This window comes from Chiloscyllium plagiosum, unplaced genomic scaffold (genome assembly GCF_037043375.1).
Source record: "Chiloscyllium plagiosum isolate Xiang-an unplaced genomic scaffold, Cpla_swu_hap1 HiC_scaffold_34, whole genome shotgun sequence".
Classification (NCBI taxonomy): domain Eukaryota; kingdom Metazoa; phylum Chordata; class Chondrichthyes; order Orectolobiformes; family Hemiscylliidae; genus Chiloscyllium; species Chiloscyllium plagiosum.
In genome coordinates this window covers 33,041,933-33,065,007 of record NW_028270172.1, presented here as the reverse complement: position 1 = coordinate 33,065,007, position 23,075 = coordinate 33,041,933, and the positions used below count along the sequence as shown (strand labels likewise).

Genomic DNA, 23,075 nt, shown 5'->3' with positions numbered 1-23,075 from the left:
GGAAAAGTGTAAAGTCTTAAGGAATAAAATAGTTAAAAACTGAAACTTAAATTTACTTCCTTGAAAAAAGGACTGATAAAATACACAATTATTCATGTGCATAGGCAAAGTCCTATTCAGTGGACCAAGTTTTAGATTCTTGATAAAGGATGGAAACTGAGGAGTGATATATGGCTTAGAAAAACTTCACCTGAATGTAAAAAAAAAAGTGTGTTGAGACAGAACATAAATGATGGCAACAAATGACAAATAATCTCTCACCATTAAATGGCACTTAGATATTAAAACCCCAATCACTGGCACTTCTGTCACAGCTCATGGCTCTTATCCACAAACCTGCAAGAAGACTCCTTCATTTAGCTCTCATGAGAAGGAGGATCTCATTTGATATGAACCACTGACTACTGCACAAAAGTCTTATTTTCAGCATAATTTTCCTTTCATGCGGGTTTGCGGCCAGACATCCAAACAATTTCTGTATCAGATACTTTGGCCAAAAAGTATGCCCACTTCTCTAGATTGATCTGCCCCCATCACCCCCTTCCCACTTCATGGAGATGTTAATAGAGGTCTTTAACATGACCCATTATCCCCATCTCCATAACACAAAATTAACAGTAAAATACCAGGATACAGGTTGAGCCATTTAGGACACCCAGAGAGTGGAGAGCCTGTGGAATTCTCTGCCACAGAAAATATCTGAAGCTAAACCATTGAGAAGGAGTTATACATACTTCTTAGGGCTAAAGGAATTAAAGATATGGGGAGAAAGGCAGGAACAGGGTACTGGGTTTAAATGATTAGCCACATTTGTACTGAATGGCAGAGCAGGCTTGAAGGGCTGAATGGCCTACTCCTGCCCTTATGTTCTAAGTTTCTATGATTAACTTTTGGAAAGTTATTTGCATACAAGTTGGACTTTTAATGACAATGCAGTCGTTTTATGGTCACATTTATTGGCCGGCGTGGTGGCTCAATAGTTAGCACTGCTGCCTCACAGCAGCAGGGCCCCAGGTTCAATTCCTATCCTGGGGGACTGTGCTTGTGGAGTTTGCACATTCTCCCTACGTCTGTCTGGGTTTCCTCATTGTGCTCTGGCTTCCTTCCACTGTCCAAAGGTGTGCACATCAGGTGAACTGGCTAAATTGCCAATAGCACTAGGTGCATTAGTCAGAGTGAAATGGGTATGGGTGGGATACTCTTGGGTGGGAGGGTCGGTGTGGACTTGTTGGGCCAAATGGCCTGTTTCCATACTGTGGGGAATCTAATCTATAAACAAGAGATGTTTATTCCAGATACAGATAATTGATCCAGATTCCCAATCATCCAGAGAGATTTGGTCATCACACTTCCAGATTATTAGTCTAGGCTTCTGGAGTACTAACGCAATTGCAATCAGAAAGTACCACACCCGTTTTCTTGTCTTAAGGAACTTAATTTCCTGTATGCAAAAACACTAATCATTTTTCTGAGTGGTAAAGCATCAAGCTTTACCTGACTTCTTGCCTATGCAGAAACCCAATTACATAAGTTGATGTTAATTACAGAATTGAAGACTAGTGGTGACAAAGCAGTCATTAATTTCATAATAAAAGTTGAGGACATTGTAAAGATTGCAGCTCAAATACTTTGTAATTGCTGAAGAATTCAGAGATCAGATATTTGTATTAATCTTAATATGATTTCAAAAACGTTTAACTGAGAGTGGCAAACGTTTTGTGCAATGACCATGACACTTAGGTTCTTCTACAAGCCATACAATACTAGGTGAAGTCCTGCAGGATTTACCATTGATATTGCTGGTGATCAAAGTACTAAGTTGCAACTTAAGAGAACCACCCAAAAGTCAGTAACACTAAACTAATCTCTACACAGTATAATTTCCTCACCCTCCTTTCTAGCAATACAACTACTATTATCAGATATTGTTTCATGGTTTACATCCATGAAATTCACAGGAAATTCATTTTTATTCATTTTTTTATCTATGCCATGACATGGAAAAACTTCTTGTAGTAGTTTGATACAACCGAGTTGCTTGCTAGGTCATTTTGAAGGGCAATTTAGAGTTAACCACATTGCCGCGAGCCATAAGTAGACCAAAGACAGGGAGGAATGGAAAATTTTCTTCCCTGAAGGACGAGTGATAAATAGTGAGATTTTTTTTCATGAACAGAGAATTGTACAATAACTTTACAGAATTGCAGAAACATTGTGGTGCAAAGGCTCATGGTGACTGCTTTGTTTTTCCAAAAATAATGTCATGACCTAGAGTCACCGTCTTGCCCATTTATCATACCCTTGCAGACTGGATAATTTAAACAGAAACAAGATCCTCTTGAATTCCTCAACAGAACACCACTTCCAGGGAGTGCATTCCAGACTCAAACAACAGTGAAAATGTTATTTCTCACAACACGTTTGCTTCTTTGAAAAATAAAATAATCCATACACTCATTTTTGATTCCTTGGCCCCATATACTCTTTCCAGCCTTCTCATAATTTTGAAAACTTCTGTCAGATCTCCTCTTAGCCTTCTTCTGTCCAAGAACAGTCTCAACATCTTCTACCTATCTCCGTTGGTGAAGTTTCTCAACCCTGGAACCATTTCTGAACGCAAATGCATTCCACTTTCCTGCAATGGTGGCCCTTGGAATCTATATACATTCCTCCAGCTGAGGTCTAACCAATGTCATACAAATTCAGCACCAACTCCTCATGCTTGTCCTTGACGTCCACATGTTGAAAACCTAGGGTACTGTATGCTTTATTAATTTCTCTCTTCACTCATCTTACCACGCTCAATCTGTGCACATACATGAAGGTCCTCTGCACCTGCAACATCTTTAGAATTGTACCCGTTACCTTAAACCATGTGTCCACGTTCTTACTAAATGTATCACCTCACAATTCTAACAACTGCAACGGTCTAGCAGTAAACATGACAATTTGACAGGCGAGACTGGTTTATAGGCTCAACATGTTTTACTTTTACAACATAGGATTTGTTTAGTTCTTGGGTTCTGTAATTACTGTAACTGCCAGTGATCCTAACTATAGTACTTGGCATGCATGACATACTGCTGTCCTCAGTGGGCAGCCTGAATTGTTAAACTGGTAAATGTCATTGCATCCATCTCATGCGACAGCATGTTCACTTTGCTAGCCTTCAAAAATCAGGATGTGGTTGCTACTTTGTTTCTTGTGCACAGGCTCCTTAGTGTTCACTTAGGCTTTGGTGAAGATAAAAATAAAATGCATTTTGAACATTAAACGCAGGCATGGGTAGTCATTGACTTTCCATTGTTCAGCAGTATCTAACTTGGCACATGCTTTGAAAACTTAAGTAGCCAGATTTTCCACATACAGACTAAGTTAACTTGTGACCCAGATGGGTTGAAATGGACAAAAATCTGGAAATTCTAAGTACTTGACAATTAGCTAGTTTTGCTATAGTACTTTTTTTTACTCAATGCCACTTTACCAGGATTGCGATTTTAAAAAAAATTAAGTCTTGGGCATTGCATTTATGAAACAGAAAAAATGTGTATACAGATGATTCGGACTGGATGTGTTAGCTATCTTTGTAATGCATCTTTTACATATAAGTGACATAGAAATCACTTGACAAGAGTACTTGCATCTTCAAGAATCAGAAATGTTCTTAACCATATTCATCATTCGCAGCTGTAAATACCAAAACTGAACTTAACTATAACAAGATATTGGGAATTAAACAAAATTACCAGAGTAGCCTTGACCACCCATTATACAAGTATTTCCAAAGTTGTAAAATGTCTTTTTCACACTAATTTATAATTTAATTTGATACCAAGAAGGAACATTTTATTCAAATGGAAGTCCCAACGTTAAGAGAGCTCATTCCAACTTAAATTCCTCTCACCAGCTCCCTACCAGTACTCACCACCAATTTCCTATCTGACAAAAAAAAGCTGATTAATTTTACATGAAAACCACATCTGAATTTCAAGTACATTTATATGGATGACTTACCCACAGGTAGTATGTAAATTGCAATGCAAAAATAGCTATTCCTTCATTATCAAATGAGCCTGCCACTGATCGTGATATATAGCCCGGTACAATAGCAATGAAGCAAGCAGCAAGTAGTCCTGCTCCTTGATTCCACAGCTCCTTAGTGAGAAGAAATGTCGATATTGATGTAAGACCACTGAATACAGGAGCTAGAAAGACACAGACATCCCGGATGTGGACTGTTATATGAAGCGTATTCAAAATCCAGTGTATACAGCCTGCTGTAACCATGAGGCCAGGATACACCTGCATGAGAAGAAAAAAATAAATTGGTTAAGTATAGTGAATTTTTTTTTAAGTTAATTAAATATCTCTTACCTAGGGATTTGTTATTACATTCAAACACTTAAAAGCAAGCTATATAATTTTAAATATACTTTACAGCAAAGTTCCTAAAGACATTGTAAAACTGAATCCATAATGAGGATACAAACACAATAAAACATCCTAAGGCATTTCACAGGAATAATCAGACAGAATGACAGTAAAATGAGATACTCTGACATTTGACCAAAATCCTGGCGAATGATGCAGATTAAAGGAATAGATAGAAGGAGAAAGAAGTAAAGGAGTGGGTAGATTTGGCAAGAAATTCCAAAGCTTCAGTAATTAGTTAAACAATTGGCAATAGCATGGCAAAGGAAATAGAATAGAATGAATAAATTTGTGGGGTTACTTGAATCAAAGGGAATTTCAACTACTTATTTTGAAATACCAAACATCTCAGGGCATAGCCACTGTTGACGATGGTACTGACCTCAGATTATAGAGACCTCGATTCAGAGTGGAACAAAGGTTTTTTGGAGTGAGCACAGAGGTTCCCACTTAGGAGCTAAACCTGTGCTCATCGCCATACTCAGCAGTTAAAACTACTTCCTGGGTGAGACATAACCTGGAAACATTAAAATGGGGTCACAATGAGGAAAAGGTTTGGGAAACACCTGAGTTATACTGGTCAGTGCACTTGTACACAAAACAATATCTCGTTCCTCCATCCCATAACCTCTGACCTGAAACAGACACATACTGTGGTTAACATTCAACGTATGATCAAAGTGTATCTTTAAAATTCCATCCACCATTTGAGAAAAAACTCAGAATCTTGACAGTGTGGAAACAGGCCATTCTGCCCTATAAGTCCACACTGACCCTCCAAAGAATAACCCATTCCCCTACCCTGTTACTCTACATTTACCCATAACTAATGCACTTAACCTACACATCCATGAATATTATGGGCAATTCAGCTTGGCCAATTCACCTAACCTGCACATCTTTGGATTGAGAGGTGAAGCAGGAGCACTTGGAATAAACCCACGCAGACACAAGGAGAATGTGCAAACTCCACACAGTTGCCCGATGCTGGAATTGAACCCGTGTCCCTGGCGCTATGAGGCAGCAGTGCTAACCACTGAGCCACCATTCTGCCCTATTGTAGACTTCCTGTATGCCATTTAATTCCAATAGCTTCACGTACTGAAAGCTTCATGCTCCAGTATGTCAAGCAGTCAGGTCAAGCTGACAAACATATTGCCAGATTTGGAATTAACATGAAGGAGCAATCTTGAAAATATATACCAGGCTCCTGCATTTTGCCTTCCACAGATTTCAATTTTTTTTCTGGCATATACCATGTCTCTCAACAGTTTACTCAAACACATTCCTTCTGTAATCACATTTTGGAACACTTCTTAAGAATGTACTTTTTAAAAAAAAACTACTGAAGAAAGGCATTTTATGGAAACTTTTCATCCTGCATTCATCAGGGCAATCAGAAAGCTATAGAGAATTCAAACAAAAACTAAAGTCAAAATTAAACAGGTTATGCAATTTAAAAAAAAACATTCTATTTTTGAAATAGGATTACTGGACTCAAAATGTTAACTGCTTTCTCTCCACAGATGCTGGGTCAGAGTTTCCTCATCACTTTGTTTTGGTTGAGTTAAAAAAAAGTACTAAATTTGCATATTATAACAGTAAACAGCTGATGAGAACATACAAATTAGGCAGTTCAATATTTGTTTGAGCAGTGAGCACACCAAACATTTGAATGAAAATTACAAAGCAAGAGTTTCTACACATATTAAACTCCCAAATGCCATTTTGAAAACACCTTCTCATATAGTAGACACACGAGTAAACTGAACGCAGTACATTGAATTGCAGCTGCAGGATAAAGTGACTTTACTATCTTAAGAGATATACAGGGTTTTAAACTGTGTCACTATTGTTTTTTTTCCCCCAAGTTTTTGAATTGAAACCAGCTGACACTCCACTAGAAAGCAATCGTTGCCAGACTATCTGTATTCACAGCTTAAGCAGTTAGCTTCAGAGCAGGAGCAGAGACCAAAAAAGCAGGTTGCTTCATCATTTAAGTGTTTGGTGGATAAAAAAAAACTACTTTAAATTTACTGAAATTCATTTATTACGTTCCTCAAAGTTAGATTTTCATTTCTGAAGTTATTGTCAGAATGCCACTATAAGTGTGCGATATTGTGTTATAAGTTATCTTTATTAACTCACTCACCAGCTCACTATATTCATTAATATACAGTTCCTGTTCATTCATTCATAACCTTTTACTAAATCGTTATTTACTATAACATGGTTTTATTCATTCATAAAACCGCTGTTCTGCAGTATATTTTACTATCCAAAATTTAAAACAACCCTTTCTAATCAAAACAACTCCTTCAAACCCATTACTGCATTCTTACACCTTATCAGCCCTTGCTACAAGTAGTGTTTACCTCTGAATAAGTGTAGCATACAGAATGATACTATCCCCGTTAAGTTTATAAGACTAATCAGCCCTTACCAACATCTCCTGGACCTGAAGAGATTCCAATTAGTGTGTACCTGTTAAATACCTTTTAACTGGGCCATTATCCCTTTAAGAAACTGACAAAACAGGACTTCCATGAAATTGCATCAATGAATGAAATTCACACCAGCAAACAGGAAATGAACCTCACAACCCAGCCGCAGTAATCAGTTTAATATCCTTTACTAAGTACGGGTACAATTTCTAACTTACTTAGAGCATATAGGCCTAATATTTCTACTAACATTTACTAATTTAAAAAGACAAAAAGGACTAATACCTCTTAATTATGCATGCAGACCAGACAGGCATTCTCAATCCCAACAGAAGTAGCAGCCAGCACATTTTAACCCATCTCTAGTCTTCCAGGACAGAAGCCCTTCAAACCTTTGTGTACTACCGATACAACGATGTAACACCATAGTAATGAGATTTTAATATTTGTAAGAACTGTGTATAAAGAGGGTCTTGTAAGAACTGTATTTCGGGATTCTATTGTTGCCGCCTCAAACTTGTGCTGTAATTGCTGATTAAGAAAAGGAGGCTATTTTCACCAGTCACTAAGTCTGGCTGTTATTTGAGCGCGATCCCACATAAGGAAGGATGCATTCATACATATGCCCAAGATACACTTTGGTGCACAAAACACACTTGAGTGTTCAGTGTACGATGGCGCTGCTCAAGATTCAATTAACCACACATTTTAACGTTGATCTTCTAATGTGCTGGTATGTCTGCATATACAGCCATAAGAGTCAGCAATTATGGTGAAAAGACCAAGCTTTTCAGTAACAAGCAATTTGCTAAAATATAAATAGCCATTCTTTACACCTAATTTACAACACAAATTAGGGCAGCTGTTGTTTCTCAGCCGACCTGCATAAAACACAGGTGGTTTTGACAGCAAATGACAGCCATGAACTCTCAGTATTACACAGAATTTATAGCAGAGGTTAGTCAATGCGGCAAGACTGTTTTTGTTTCTTTTGAGCCTCAACCCACCAACCCTCTAACTCATCCATAGAGCCTTGCATTTTCTCTGCCTTCCAAGCTCATCCCTAAAATGCATTATAGATACACCTCAGCTAATCAAGGCACATTCCATAATCTCACTGATCTTTTCCTGACTTTATTAAATTTGTTGAAAATCATCTTATATTGATGGTCTATGGTTTAATTGTCCCCAAGTACTAAGTCTACTTAAATTTAAAGATCGCCAATAGGCCCCCACGTCCTCCTTCAAATATAAATAACTTTCTAGTCTGCTCCAAAGCCTCTATAACAAACACAGAAGAAAATCAGCAGGTCCAGCAGTATTTGCAAGGAGAAACAAAGTGAACATGGAGTCCAATAGAAGTCTTGCTTTAGAAGAAATCACACTGGACTCAAAATGTTAACTCTCTTGCATTCAACAGATCCTACGAAATCTGAGTTTTTCCAGTAGTTTGTGTGTTTGTTTCAGACTTCCAGCATCTGCAGTATTCTGCTTTTATTCCAAAGGTTTTAATAATGTGGCTACAAGAATTGTAAACAATAGAGTCTGGCCTAAACAAGGTACAGTGCATTTTTTTAAATAGAACTCTCGAAGAGATCACTGGAAGCTCTTTTGGGTAGAAGAGACCTGTACAAGAAGGATGGATTTCACCTAAATTGGAAGGGGACTAATATACTGGCAAGGAGATTTACTAGAGCTGCTCGGGAGCATTCAAACTAGTAAGGAGTGGGGTGGGACCAGGGAGATAGTGCGGAAGGAGATTAATCTGAGACTGGTACAGTTGAGTAAAGAAGCAAGACAAACAAATCAGGGCAGGCAGGGACAAGGTAAGACTGATAAATTAAACTGCATTTATTTCAATGCAAGAAGCCAGGGAAGGCAGATGAACTCAGGGCATGGTTAGGAACTTAGGACTGGGATATCATAGCAATTACAGAAACATGGCTGAGGGATGGGCAGGACTGGCAGCTTAATGTTTCAGGATACAAATGCTTCAGGAAGGACAGAATGGGAGGCAAGAGAGGAGGGGGGCGTGGCATTTCTGATAAGGGATAGCATTACGGCTGTACTGAGGCAGGATATTCCCAGAAATACATCCAGGGAAGTTATTTGGGTGGAACTGAGAAATAAGAAAAGGATGATCACCCTATTGGGATTGTATTATAGACCCCCCTAATAGAGAGGGAAATTGAGAAACAAATTTGCAACGAGATCTCCATTATCTACAAGAATAATAGGGTGGTTATGGTTGGAGATTTTAACTTTCCAAACATAGACTGGGACTGCCATAGTGTTAAGGGTTTAGATGGAGAGAATTTGTTAAGTGTGTACAAGAAAATTTTCTGATTCAATGCAAAACTTGACCTACTCTTGGGAAATAAGGCAGGGCAGGTGTCAGTGGGGGAGCACTTTGGGGCCAGTGACCATAATTCTATTCGTTTTAGAATAGTGATGGAAAAGGATAGACCAGATCTAAAAGTTGAAGTTCTAAACTGGAGGACGGCCAATTTTGACAGTATTAGGCAAGAACTTTCAAAAGCTGACTGGGCACAAATCCTCGCAGGTAAAGGGACAGCTGGAAAATGGGAAGCCTTCAGAAATGAGATAATGAGAGTCCAGAGAAAGTATACTCTTGTTAGGGTGAAAGGAAAGACTGGTAGATATAGGGAATGCTGAATGCCTAAAGAATTTGAGGGTTTGGTTAAGAAAAAGAAAGGAAACATATGTCAGGTATAGACAGGAGAGATCGAGTGAATCCTTAGAAGAGCATAAAGGCAGTAGGAATATACTTGAGAGAGAGAGAGATCAGGAGGGCAAAAAGGGGACATGAGATAGCTTTGGCAAATAGAGTTAAGGAGAATCCAAAGGGTTTTTACAAATATATTAAGGACAAAAGTGTAGCTAGGGAGAGAATAGGGCCCCTCAAAGATCAACAAGGCTCTCTTTGTGTGGAGCCGCAGGAGATGGGGCAGATACTAAACGAGTATTTTGCATGAGTATTTACTGTGGAAAAGGACATGGAAGATATAGATGGTGAAATCTTGAAAAATGTCCATATTACAGAGGAGGGAGTGCTAGATGTCTTGAAACACAAAAAAAGTGGATAAATCCCCAGGACCTGATCAGGTGTACCTCAAACTCTGTGGGAAACTAGGGAAGTGATTGCTGAGCCTCTTACTGAGATATTTGTATCATTGATAGTCACAGGTGAGGTGCCGGAAGACTGGAGGTTGGCCACTGTTTAAGAAAGGTGGGAAGGACAAGCCAAGGAACTATAGACCATTGAGCCTGATGTCGGTGGTGGGGAAGTTGATGGAGCGAATCCTGAGGGACAGGATGTACATGTATTTGGAAAGGTAAGGACCGATTCGGGATCGTCAATGTGGCTTTGCTTGTGGGAAATTACGTCTCACAAACTTGATTGAATTTTTTGAAGTAACAAAAAGGATTGATGAGTGCAGAGCAATGGATGTGATCAAATGGACTTCAGTAAGGCGTTCGACAAGGTTCCCCATGGGAGACTGGTTAGTAAGGTTAGATCTCATGGAATACAGGGAGAACTAGCCATTTGGATACAGAACTGGCTCAAAGGTAAAGACAGAGGGTGGTGGTGGAGGGTTGTTTTTCAGATTGGAGTGCTGTGACCAGTGGAGTGCCACAAGGATCGGTGCTGGGTCCACTACTTTTCATCATTTAAATAAAAAGACTGGATGTGAGCATAGGAAGCATAATTAGTAAGTTTGCAGATGACACCAAAATTGGGAGGTGTAGTAGGCAGTGAAGAAGGTTACCTCTAATTATAATGAGATCTTGATCAGATGGACCAATGGGCTGAGAAGTGGCAGGTGGAGTTTGATTTAGATAAATGTGAGGTGCTGCATTTTGGGAAAGCAAATCTTAGCAGGACTTATATACTTAATGGTAAGGTCCTAGGGAATGTTGCTGAACAAAGAGACCGTGGACTGCAGGTTCATAGCTCCTCGAAAGTGGAGTCACAGGTGGATAGGATAGTAAAGGTGGCGTTTGGTATGTTTGCCTTTATTGGTCAGAGTATTGAGTACAGCAGTTGGGAGGTCATGTTGCGGCTGTACAGGACATTGGTTAGGCCACTGTTGGAATATTGCATGCAATTCTGGTCTCCTTCCTATCCGAAAGATGTTGTGAAACTTAAAAGGGTTCAGAAAAGATTTACAAGGATGTTGCCAGGGTTGGAGGATTTCAGCTATAGGGAGAGATTGAATAGGCTAGGGCTGTTTTCCCTAGAGTGTCGAAGGCTGAGGGATAGTCTTAGAGAGGTTTATAAAATCACGAGGGGCACGGATAGGGTAAACAGACAAAGTCTTTTCCCTGAGGTGGGGGGGAGACCAGAACTAGAGGGCATAGGTTTTGGGTGAGAGGAGAAAGATATGAGAGAGACCTAAGGGGCAACCTTTTCACTTGAGGGTGGTACGTGTATGGAATGAGCTGCCAGAGGAAGTAGTGGAAGCTGGTACGTGTACAACATTTAAAAGGCATCTGGATGGGTATATGAATAGAAAGGGTTTGGAGGGATATGAGCTGGGTGCTGGCAGGTGGGACTAGATTGGGTTGGGATATCTGGTCGACATAGACGAGTTGGACCGAAGGGTCAGTTTCCATGCTATACATCTCTATGACTATGACTGATTTGCTTTTCTAATTGCTTTATTAACTTACATTACTATTTTATGATCTGCATATGTGTACTCCCAAATCCCTTTGCTCATCTACCTCATATATTCTAAATAACGTGAATTTTTTTCTCACCAAAATGTAGTATCTAATTCTTCAGCTAATTAAAATAAACTTGCACAGCAGGCTTACAAATTTAGTTGTTGTATTTTTTTAAGAGCCTGGTTGGGATGTTGCTACAGGTCCGAATGAATTTGCAGCAACTTTTAGTATTGATCTGCTTTCGAGCAAAAACAGTAGCGTAGAACGTGTTTTGAAGCATCAAACAAAAGTCTTTGTACATGTGATACAACTGCGATACCTAGTTTACAGGATTCCTTCCTAATGACACTTTTTCTCAAAAGTAATCTTGTAAAGTAGGTGAGATAACAGAAAGTGTGCAATTGGAAAATGCAAAGTTAAGATCGCGTGGTACTTGAAATGTCTACACTAAGGCTGAAAATTTTTGACTTACTTGGGGGATGAAGGTAAATAAAGCTTAAGATCTTTACCCCCTTATGAAGTACTTCTTTGATATGAAATTGATTAAAATGTTTGAGAGAAAATGTACAATATTTTCACTGGGTTGGTATCCAGTCAAGTCTCCTTTGTTACTTGGCTTCCTCAATTAATGTTTACATTGTAAACAGCACAGTTGAAACATTACAATACTTAGAGCTATTTTAAATCCAAGTGTCTTCAGACAACCATGATATTGTTTTAAACAGAAATAATCTGTTAAATTAGTGATTAAAACTTCATTCATGGGATGTGGGAGTAAGCATTTATTGCCCATCCCTAGTTCCCTTGAGAAAGTGGTGGAGAGTTGCCTTTTTGAACTTTCGTGTCCCATTTGGAAGATAACCTCCACAATACTTAGGGAGAATTCCAGAATTTTGACCCAGCAAAAAAAGGAAGAAAGAAGTGGCTTGAAAGGAATTTCTGGTGATGGTGCACCAGATGGTGCTCTTGCCCTCCTAAATGGTACTGGGTTTGGAAGGTGCTGTATTGGGAGACTTGGTGAATTTCAACACATTGCTTTAAGTGTTATGTGCAAGACAACAGTTTAAAAATACAATTTGAAGCCAGCCAAGTGGTCTTAAACCTGGAAGCTCTTTAAAATGGTCCTCAAAATAACTGGCTTCTACATTGCACCATAGACTAAAATCTCAGCAGTAAGCAGACATTCCCATTTAGACCTGTCTGTGCTTCGCAGGACATCTGATTGACAGATGTTGGCATTTAACTGAATTTCAAATCATGTACTTTACATTATTTTCACAGTGATAAGGAGACACAAAGACAGATTGCAACTGAGCTGCATAACTCCATATGGCACACATGTCTTTTCTTCTAATTAGCAGAGGATGAAGGCAAGTCTGGAAAAACAAACCAAAGAGCAATATTGCTTGATATTTGTGGTTCGGTGTGCTAATATACTAGCTTTATTCTATTAGCGTTCTAATTATATTTTATGGTCTCACCCATATGATTATTTACAGTCATAGTCATAGAGATGTGCAGCATGGAAACAGACCCTTCGGTCCAACCCGTCCATGCCAACCAGATATCCCAACCCAATCTAGTCCCTCCTGCCAGCACCCAGCCCATATCCCTCCAAACCCTTCCTATTCATATACCCATCCAAATGCCTCTTAAATGTTGCAATTGTACCAGCCTCTGCCACATCCTCTAGCAACTCATTCCATACATGTACCACCCTCTGCGTGAAACATTTGCCCCTTAGGTCTCTTTTATCTCTTTCCCCTCTCACCATAAACCTATACCCTTTAGTTCTGGACTCCCTGACCCCAGAGAAAAGACTGTCTATTTATCCTATCCATGCCCCTCATAATTTTGTAAACCTCTATAAAGTCACCCCTCAGCGTTCGATGCTCCAGGGAAAACAGCCCCAGCCTGTTCAGCCTCTCCATGTAGCTCGAATCCTCCAACCCAGGCAACATCCTTGTAAATCTTTTCTGAACCCTTTCAAGTTTCACAACATCTTTCTGATAGGAAGGAGACCAGAATTGCACGCAATATTCCAACAGCAGCCTAACCAATGTCCTGTACAGCCGCAACATGACCTCCCAACTCCTGTACTCAATACTCTGACCAATAAAGGCAAGCATACCAAACGCCTTCTTCACTATCCTATCTACCTGTGACTCCACTTTCAAGGAGCTGTGAACCTGCACTCCAAGGTCTCTTTGTTCAGCAACACTCCCTAGGACCATACCATTAAGTATATAAGTCCTGCTAAGATTTGCATTCCCAAAATGCAGCACCTCGCATTTATCTGAATTAAACTCCATCTGCCACTTCTCAGCCATTGGCCCATCTGGTCAAGATCCTGTTGTAACCCGAGATAACCCTCTTCACTGTCCACTACACCTCCAATTTTGGTGTCATCTTCAAACTTACTAACAGTACCTCTTATGCTCGCATCCAAATCATTTAAGTAAATGACAAAAAGCAGAGCCCCAGCACCGATCCTTGTGGCACTCCACTGGTCACACCCCTCCAGTCTGAAAAACAACCCTCTACCACCACCCTCTGTCTTCTCCTTTGAGCCAGTTCTGTATCCAAATGGCTAGTTCTCCCTGTATTCCATGAGATCTAACCTTGCTAATCAGTCTCCCATGGGGAACCTTGTCGAACGCCTTACTGAAGTCCATATAGATCACATCTACTACTCTGCCCTCCTCAATCTTCTTTGTTACTTCTTCAAAAAACTCAATCAAGTTTGTGAGACATGATTTCCCACGCACAAAGCCATGTTGACTATCCCGAATCAGTCCTTGCCTTTCCAAATACATGTACATCCTGTCCTTCAGGATTCCCTCCAACAACTTGTACTAGATACAGAATAACCTCTATTATCCGAACGAGATGGGCGGGGAGTATTTTGTTCAGGTAACTGATTGTGTGGATAGCTGATTGTGCTGAGATCAGAATGGTATATTGCTTCCCAGGTGCCAGATTCAAGGATGTCTCAGATAGGGTGCAGAATGTTCTCAAGGGGGAAGAGGGACCAGCAGGTGGTCATTGTACACATTCGAACCAATGACACAGGAAGGGAAAAGATTGAGATTCTGAAGGGAGATTACAGAGACTTAGGCAGGAATTTAAAAAGGAGGTCCTCGAGAGTAGTAATATCTGGATTTATCCCGGTGCTACAAGCTAATGAGGGCAGGAATAAGAGGATAGGGCAGATGAATGCATAGCTGAGGAGCTGATGTATGGGAGAAGGATTCACATTTCTGGATCATTGGAAGCTGTTTTGGGTAGAAGTGACCTGTACAAGAACAACAGATTGTACCTAAATTGGAAGGGGACTAATATACTGGCAGGGAGATTTGCTAGAGCTGCTTGGGACGATTTAAACTAGTAAGGTGGGGAGGGGGTACCCAGGGGGATAGTGGGGAAAGATTTCAATTTGAGACCAGTACAGTTGAGACCAAAGCAGAGTCAAACAGTCAAGGCAGACAGGGACAAAGCAGAGAACAAGGTAAGACTGAAAAATTGAACTGCATTTATTTCAATGCAAAAGGCCTAACAGGGAAGACAGATGAACTCGGTGTGGTTAAGAACTTGGGACTGGGATATCATAGCAATTACAGAAACATGGCTCAGGGATGGACAAGACTAGCAGCTTAGTGTTCCAAGATACAAATGCTTCAAAAATGACAAAGGGAGGCAGGAGAGGAGGGGAAGTGGCATTTTTGTCAAGGGATAGCATTGCATCTGTACTGATGGAGGATATTCCTGGAAATACATCCAGGGAAGTTACGTGGGTGGAACTGATAAATAAGAAAGGGATGATAACCTTATTGGGATTGTATTATTGACACCCCAATAGTCAGACGGAAATTGAGAAACAAACTTGTAAGGAGATCTCAGTTATCTATAAGAATAATAGGGTGGTTATGGTAGGGGATTTTAACTTTCCAAACGTAGACTGGGACTGCCATAGTGTTAAGGGTTTAGATGGAGGGAATTTGTTAAATGTGTACAAGAAAATTTTCTGATTCAGTATGTGGATATACCTACTAGGGAAGGTGCAAAACTTGACCTACTCTTGGGAAATAAGGCAGGGCAGGTGACTGAGGTGTCAGTGGGGGAGCACTTTGGGGCCAGCGACCATAATTCTATTTGTTTTAAAATAGTGATGGAAAAGGATAGATCAGATCTAAAAGTTAAAGTTCTAAATTGGAGAAAGGCCAATTTTGACAGGATTAGGCAAGAACTTTCAAAAGCTGACTGGCACAGATGCTCGCAGGTAAAGGGACAGCTGGAAAATGGGAAGCCTTCAGAAATGAGATAATGAGAGTCCAGAGAAAGTATATTCCTGTTAGGGTGAAATAAAGGCTGGTAGAGATAGGGAATGCTGGATGACTAAAGAAATTGAGCGTTTGGTTAAGGAAAAGAAGGAAGCATATGTCAGGTATGCGCAGGATAGATCGAATGCATGCTTATAGAATTAAGGAGAATCCAAAGGGTTTTTACAAATACATTAAGGACAAAAGGGTAACTAGGGAGAGAATAGGGCCCCTCAAAGATCAACAAGGCGGCCTTTGTGTGGAGCCGCAGGAGATGGGGCAGATACTAAATGAGTACTTACTGTGGAAAAGGACGTGGAAGATATAGAACGTAGGGAAATAGATGGTGACATCCTGAAATTGTCCATTTTACAGAGAAGGAAGTGCCGGATGTCTTGAAATTGCATAAATGTGGATAAATCCCCAGGACGTGATCAGGTGTACCTAGAACTCTGTGGGAAACTAGGGAAGTGATTGCTGGGCCTCTTGCTGAGAGATTTGTATCATCGATAGTCACAGGTGAGGTGCCAGAAGACTGGAGGTTGGCTAACATGGTGCCACTGTTTAATAAAGGTGGTAAGGACAAGCCAGGGAACTATAGACCAGTGAGCCTGATGTCGATGGTAGGCAAGTTGTTGGAGGGAATCCTGAGGGACAGGATGTTCATTTATTTAGAAAGGCAAGGACTGATTAGAAATAGTCAACATGGCTTTATGTGTGGGAAACCATGTCTCACAAACTTGATTGAATTTTTTGAAGAAGTAACAAAAAAGATTGATGAAGGCAGAGCGGTAGATGTGATCTATATGGACTTCAGTAAGGCGTTCGACAAGGTTCCTCATGGGAGACTGGTGAGCAAGGTTAGATCTCATGGAATACAGTAAGAACTAGCCATTTGGATACAGAACTGGCTCAAAGGTAAAGACAGAGGGTGGTGGTGGAGGGTTGTTTTTCAGACTGGAGGCCTGTGAACAGTGGAGTTCCTCAAGGATCGGTGCTGGGTCCACTACTTTTCATCATTTATATAAATGATTTGGATGTGAGCATAAGAAGTATAGTTAGTAAGTTTGCAGATGACACCAAAATTGGAGCTGTGGTGGACAGCGAAGGTTACCTCAGATTACAACAGGATCTTGATCAGATGGGCCAATGGGCTGAGAAGAGACAGATGGAGTTTGATTTAGATAAATGTGAGGTGCTGCATTTTGGGAAAGCAAATCTGAGCAGGACTTATACACTTAATGGTAAGGTCCTAGGGAGTGTTGATGAACAAAGAGACCTTGGAGTGCAGGTTCATTACTCCTTGAAAGTGGAGTCGCAGGTAGATAGGAATGTAAAGAAGGCGTTTGTTATGCTTTCCTTTATTGGTCAGAGTACTGAGTACAGGATTTGGGAGGTCATGTTGCAGCTGTACAGGACATTGGTTACACCACTATTGGAATACTGCGTGCAATTCTGGTCTCCTTCCAATCAGAAAGATGTTTTGAAACTTGAAAGGGTTCAGAAAAGATTTACAAGGATGTTGCCAGGGTTGGAGGATTTGAGCTACATGGAGAGGTTTAATAGGCTAGGGCTGTTTTCCCTGGAGCATTGGAAGCTGAGGGATGATCTTATAGAGGTTTATAAAATCATGAGGGGCATGGATAGAATAAATAGACAAAGGCTTTTCCCTGGGGTCGGGGCGTCCATAACCATAGGGCATAGGTTTACGGTGAGAGCGGAAAGATATAAAAGTGACCTAAGGGGCAACGTCTTCACGTGGACAGTGGTATGTGTATGGAATGAGCTGCCAGAGGATGTGGCAGAGGCTGGTACAATTGCAACATTTAAGAGGCATCTGGATGGGTATATGAATAAAAAGGGTTTGGAGGGATATGGGCCAGGTGCTGGCAGGTGGGACTAGATTGGGTTGGGATATCTGGTCAGCACGGATGAGTGAACTGAAGGGTCTGTTTCCATGCTGTATATCTCTATGACTCTACGATGCAAAGATAGAGACAGAGTACAGAGAAAGGTTGAGAAGAGACAGGCCCATACTGCATATAGATCAGGATAATTAATGTCAGGAAACAAAGCAAAACAAAAAGCAAGCACCAGGCAGGATTCACACAAAAGGCCTCCTTAAATCTGGCAAAGATCAAAAGGTGATCAGAGTGTGGTGTGCAGCCACAGTGGTGTGTGAGATGACGCTGACGGCCCGCTTCCTGCCATCATGCGGTTGGAGTGCTCGCGGACTGAGTGCAGGAGGGATGGTGTGCACGTGCGAGCAGCCCGCAACTTCAGTTATAACAACTGTTGCCTTGCGAATAATGTGCCGTAATTCTGGCGAATGTTATCCACCAACAACTGCCAGTGAGGTGAATATTATTAGTATTATTATATATCTGTCGATCCTCTCAGCCCCAAACTACTCTTACCACCTGCTTCATGCCACTCCATGAAAAGTTGTAAACCATCAATACTTTCGTTAATGGGGACTGGAGATGGTTTCAGTATCACCTCTTTGACGCAACGTTTTTACAGGACCTTGAGATCTTGTTTGGACAATCTGAAATTCGGATAATTGATGCTCAGATAACAGAGGTTGTTCTGTGCTTGGTAAACTTCAATCTTTCCTTGCTGAAATTTCCCATCTAATTTCTCTAAATTCATTTCTTGTTTTTTTTTATTTTCACACTGCCTGTTCACTTCCTCTTCCTCATCTGAATAAGCTTCATTTTTATAAATGGTTGCATTCTCTTTCTGATTCTACCCTTCCCTTACAAACATCAAGTTACACACAATTACCTGTTGCAAGGACATGTTTCCTTACTGGCGTTTAACTATTATATTCAATTCTGTTCAATCAGCCATCCAAAATTTCAAATTTCATTCTCTAGTCTAGCATACTTTATTCAACATTAGAGAAAGAGCAAAACTTGACCTTCTCTTGAGATATAAGACAGGGCAACTGACTGAGGTATCAGTGGGGGAGCACTTTAGGGCCAGTGATCATAATTCTATTGGTTTTAAAATCAGTTATGGAAAAGGATAGACTTGATTGAAAGTTAAAGTTCTAAATTAGAGTAAGGCCAATTTGCGGTATTAGGCAAGAGATTTCAAAAGCTGATTGGGAGAGGCTATTTGCAGGTAAAGGAATGATTGGAAACTTGGAGGCCTTCAAAAATGAGATAAGAGATCTCATAGGCAGTATGTTCCTGTTAGTGTGAAGGGGAGAGTGGAGGTGTAGGGAATGCTGGACAACAAGAGAAATTGAAGCTCTGGTCAAGAAGAAAAAAAGGAAACATATGGCAGGGAGAGACAGCAGGGTTTGAGTGAATCCCAAGGAGTTTAAGGGCAGTAGAATTATACTTAAGAGGGAAATCAGTACGGCAAACAGGAGACATGAGATATTTTTGGCAAATAGGGTTAAGAAGAATTCAAAAAGTTTTTTCAATATATTAAAAGGAAAATAAAACAACTAGGGAGAGAATAAGGTTCCTTAAAAATCAACAAAGTCGCCTATTAGTGGAACACAGGAGATAGGTGAGATACTAAACAGATATTTCATCTGTGTTTACGGTGGAGAATGATATGGAAGCCAGAGAATTAGTGATATATTGAAAAGTGGCCATATTACTGAAGAGGTGGTGCAGGATATCTTAAAATGCATACAAGTGGATAAATCCCCTGAACCTGATCAGGCATAACCCAGAACTTTGAGAAGCTACGGAAGTGAGTGCTGGGTCCCTTGCTATCATCAATAATCACGAGAGGTGCTGAACTCTAGAGTTTGGTTAATGTAGTGGCATTATTTAAGAAAGGTGATAAGGACAAGTCTGGGAATATGAACTGGTAAGCCTGACGTCAGTGGTAGGTAAGTTGTTGGAGAGAATTCTGAGAGACAGGAGTTACATGCATTTGGAAAGGTGAGGACTGATTAGGGAACGTCAACTTGGCTTTCTGCATGGGAAATAATATCTCATTAACTCGATTGTCATTTCTTCGAAGAAAAACTCCATACATAACTCAGGCAGCAGTTAAGAGTCAGATATAGGAGCATGGGACTAGAATCACATAGCCAAACTGGTTAAGAACAGTATGTCATTCTGTAAAAGGCTTAGACAAAATAAGACTGCTTCACTGTCCCTCCTACAAAACCCAGCAATCAGTCAGTCATCTTTCAATCTAAGTCGGATCCACTACATTACTAGTCCAATAACAAGTACGCATGAAGTGCTTTGAAATTATGTATTGATTATTCATTGGAAATAGAAACTGGTTGCATATGAAAACCTGGCAGTTATTTCAGACAAAGCAAGAAGAATGATTATTTTTCAAGATCAGAAAAGTCAGGAAACAAGAAAACTACATTCTCCTTTGTCTAAGTAGACAGATGAAACGTGTATTTCACAACTTTCTCAACTTAAACCTGCGTACTGTGAGGAAAATAACAAGAGTCTTCAAGAGGCAAGTGGTCTGGGTTGACATGACAAATTAAAGTTCACACAAAAGCAACACTGCTGTTCCTACTCACCCACAGTCCAGCTATTTCCTTTATCTTCAAATTCTACTTTGAAAAACAACTGAAATCGACATCTGCCAACCTCTCCATGCATTGGAAACAGTGTGTTTCACAATAGAACATTTTCCTCCATGTTTCTACTGATTGCCCATAGGGCATATAGGCTAAATTGCCCATAGTCTCCAGGGATGTGCAGACTGGGTGCGTTACTCATGGGAAATGCAGGGTTACAGGGATAGGATAATGGCGTGGGCCTAGGTGGGATGCTTTTCAGAGGGTCAATGTGTACTCGATGGGCTGAATGGCCTGCTCCCACACCGTAGGGATTCTATGATTCTTTTGCCATTCATCTTTTATCAATATTCCATAGTTTGCAACTCTGCTGTCAATAGATGCTGAAATTTCTAGCCCCTGGAAGCCTTGTTGCAAAAACCTTTTCTATACACTCTCTAACACCTTCACTTTCTTCTTAAAGGATACTTCAGCTGAGACCTAGTGCCTCTATTTATAAAGCTCAGGATCCATTTTACTATGCCTTATTACTATTTCCTCAATCTGCCCTGCCACTTTCAATAATTTGCTCAGACATGCACGTTGGATGTATGATCCCATATTCTTTACACATTTTGGATCATAACATCTTAGCTCATTCTTCCTATCAAAATATATCCCTTCCCAAGTCAGCTTCGTTTGTTACTTTTCTGCCCATTCCACCAGTCTATGCGCCATATCCTCTGAATGTTTATCATTGTTCTCCTAACAGCTAATAATTTCAAGTTGTCTCATTTGAAAATTTTAAAAATGTGCCCTCTGCAAAGTCTATAGTCATTAGTCTGCATCGTGAAAAGCAGTCATCCAAGAATCAATCCCTATGAAGCCCCACTATACCTGGGATAAGCAGGAATATGGTGTTAAGGACACAATCAGATCAGTCATAATTTTATTGAGCGAGGAAGGCCCAATGGGCTGAATGGCCTACTCCTGCTCCTTTTTTTAGAATATTATGCTTGCTATGTTCAGCCAACTTGATCAATTCTGCTACTGTTCCTTCTACTCCATGGACTTAAATTTTGCTGGTAAGCCTATTATGCAACTTGTCACAAGCCTTTTTGGAAGTCCACCACTTCAACCATATTAACCTAAGTAATTCCTTTTGTTATTCCATCAAAAATCTAATTAAATATGATTTGCTCTTGAATTTACACTGCCCTTCCTCCATAAATCCATCCTTGTTCAACACACTGGAGTTTTGTCCCAGATTATGTCTAAAAGCTTTCGTAACAGAGGCTAAACTCACTGCCCTGTAATTGCTAGGTTTATCATTACATTGTTCCCTGAACAAGGTTGCAATATTTACAATTCTCCAGGCCTTTGTCGCCATTCCTACACCCAAGAATGAATGATTATGACCAAAGTCTCTGCAATTTCCTCTTACTCCTCTCAAGACTGCAAATGAATGCAAAACCATCACAGTGCCTAAGTAAGTAAACCCAAGCAAAGCTAGGTATGTAAACCTAAGCAGAACTAGGTAAGTCCTTTCAATAACTTCCCTTCATCAATTTTTAGTTGAATGGGCTATCACTTCATTCACTAGCTTCAGCAACATCTTCCTTGGTAAAAAATCAAATTCAATGTACTCATATAGTTTCTCAGTCAAGTCCTTTGCCTCCACAGATAGATATTCTTTTTGGACCCTAAATCAGCCCATTCCCCCCACACTTGTACTTATTTCCTCAAGTTTAACTTTCACTTTCCCACTGAATAGAAACTGTTCAGTCCTGTTCTTACTTGTATTATCAACCCTGATTCAGCCATTTGCAATCCTTATTTGTCTCATCCTACTTTCTCACTCTTTCATCAACCAGGCAATTCTAGTCTAACTAGCTCCACCTTGTGAGAACATACTCTGACCATTTACTTAAACCACCTCCTCTTTAAAGGCAGCCCACTTTTCCATTAGAGCTTTGCCTGTCAAACTTTGATATGAATTTATCCAAGCCAACTCTGTTTTCACCTCATTGAAAGTGACTCTGCTTCAAGTATCAGTCATTAAAATTTAGCCAAAGAAAACGGTAAAAAAGCTATACCTCCAAAGTATACTTCAGTGTTTTACAGCCATGTAAGTATCTCATTGTCAGAAATCTGGTAGCCAATTCGCAAAAAGCAAACCTTACAAATTGCAACAAGATAAATGATCGATTAACTAGTTTTTATTGACTTTGTTGTAATATAGATTTTAGTCACGACAAAGAGAAGAACTCATGTGCTATTCTTTGCATTGTGCAGCAAGCTTTTTACTTTTGCCCAAGAGAACAGATGGGGCATTGATTTAACATCTTGTCTGAAAGACAGAACCTCAGGCAGTTCAGCACTGCAGTGGATTGTCAGCTTAGACTATATGCTCAAATCTGGAGTGGGACTTCAACAGAATCAACAGACTTAGAATTAAGTAGTACCACTGAGCCACAGGCGACATAGCTCTGCTGAGAAATACGAAAGCTCTGCAGCTCCATTTCCAGGTATGATAAGTATCGTGATGCTTCAGCGCTCAGTTTAGAATGGGAAATCATTAAAAGTAGTCCCTCCATACATTGCCAATAGTGGCAAACTCATGGCCAAATGTTTATGTAGAATACATCTCCTGTTGGATTTTCAAACTCTGAAATGGCACATGTAACCTACATT

At 40.2% G+C, this 23,075-nt stretch overlaps 1 protein-coding gene across 1 annotated transcript in view; it reads right to left on the bottom strand.

The window, feature by feature from the left end:
* stt3b (STT3 oligosaccharyltransferase complex catalytic subunit B) overlaps positions 1-23,075 on the bottom strand; it is a 116,785-nt gene that overhangs the window by 49,284 nt on the left and 44,426 nt on the right. The window contains exon 3 of the mRNA XM_087978587.1: positions 4,015-4,302. Within this exon, the coding sequence (XP_087834713.1) occupies positions 4,015-4,302 (288 nt within the window). The remainder of the gene's footprint in view (positions 1-4,014; positions 4,303-23,075) is intronic.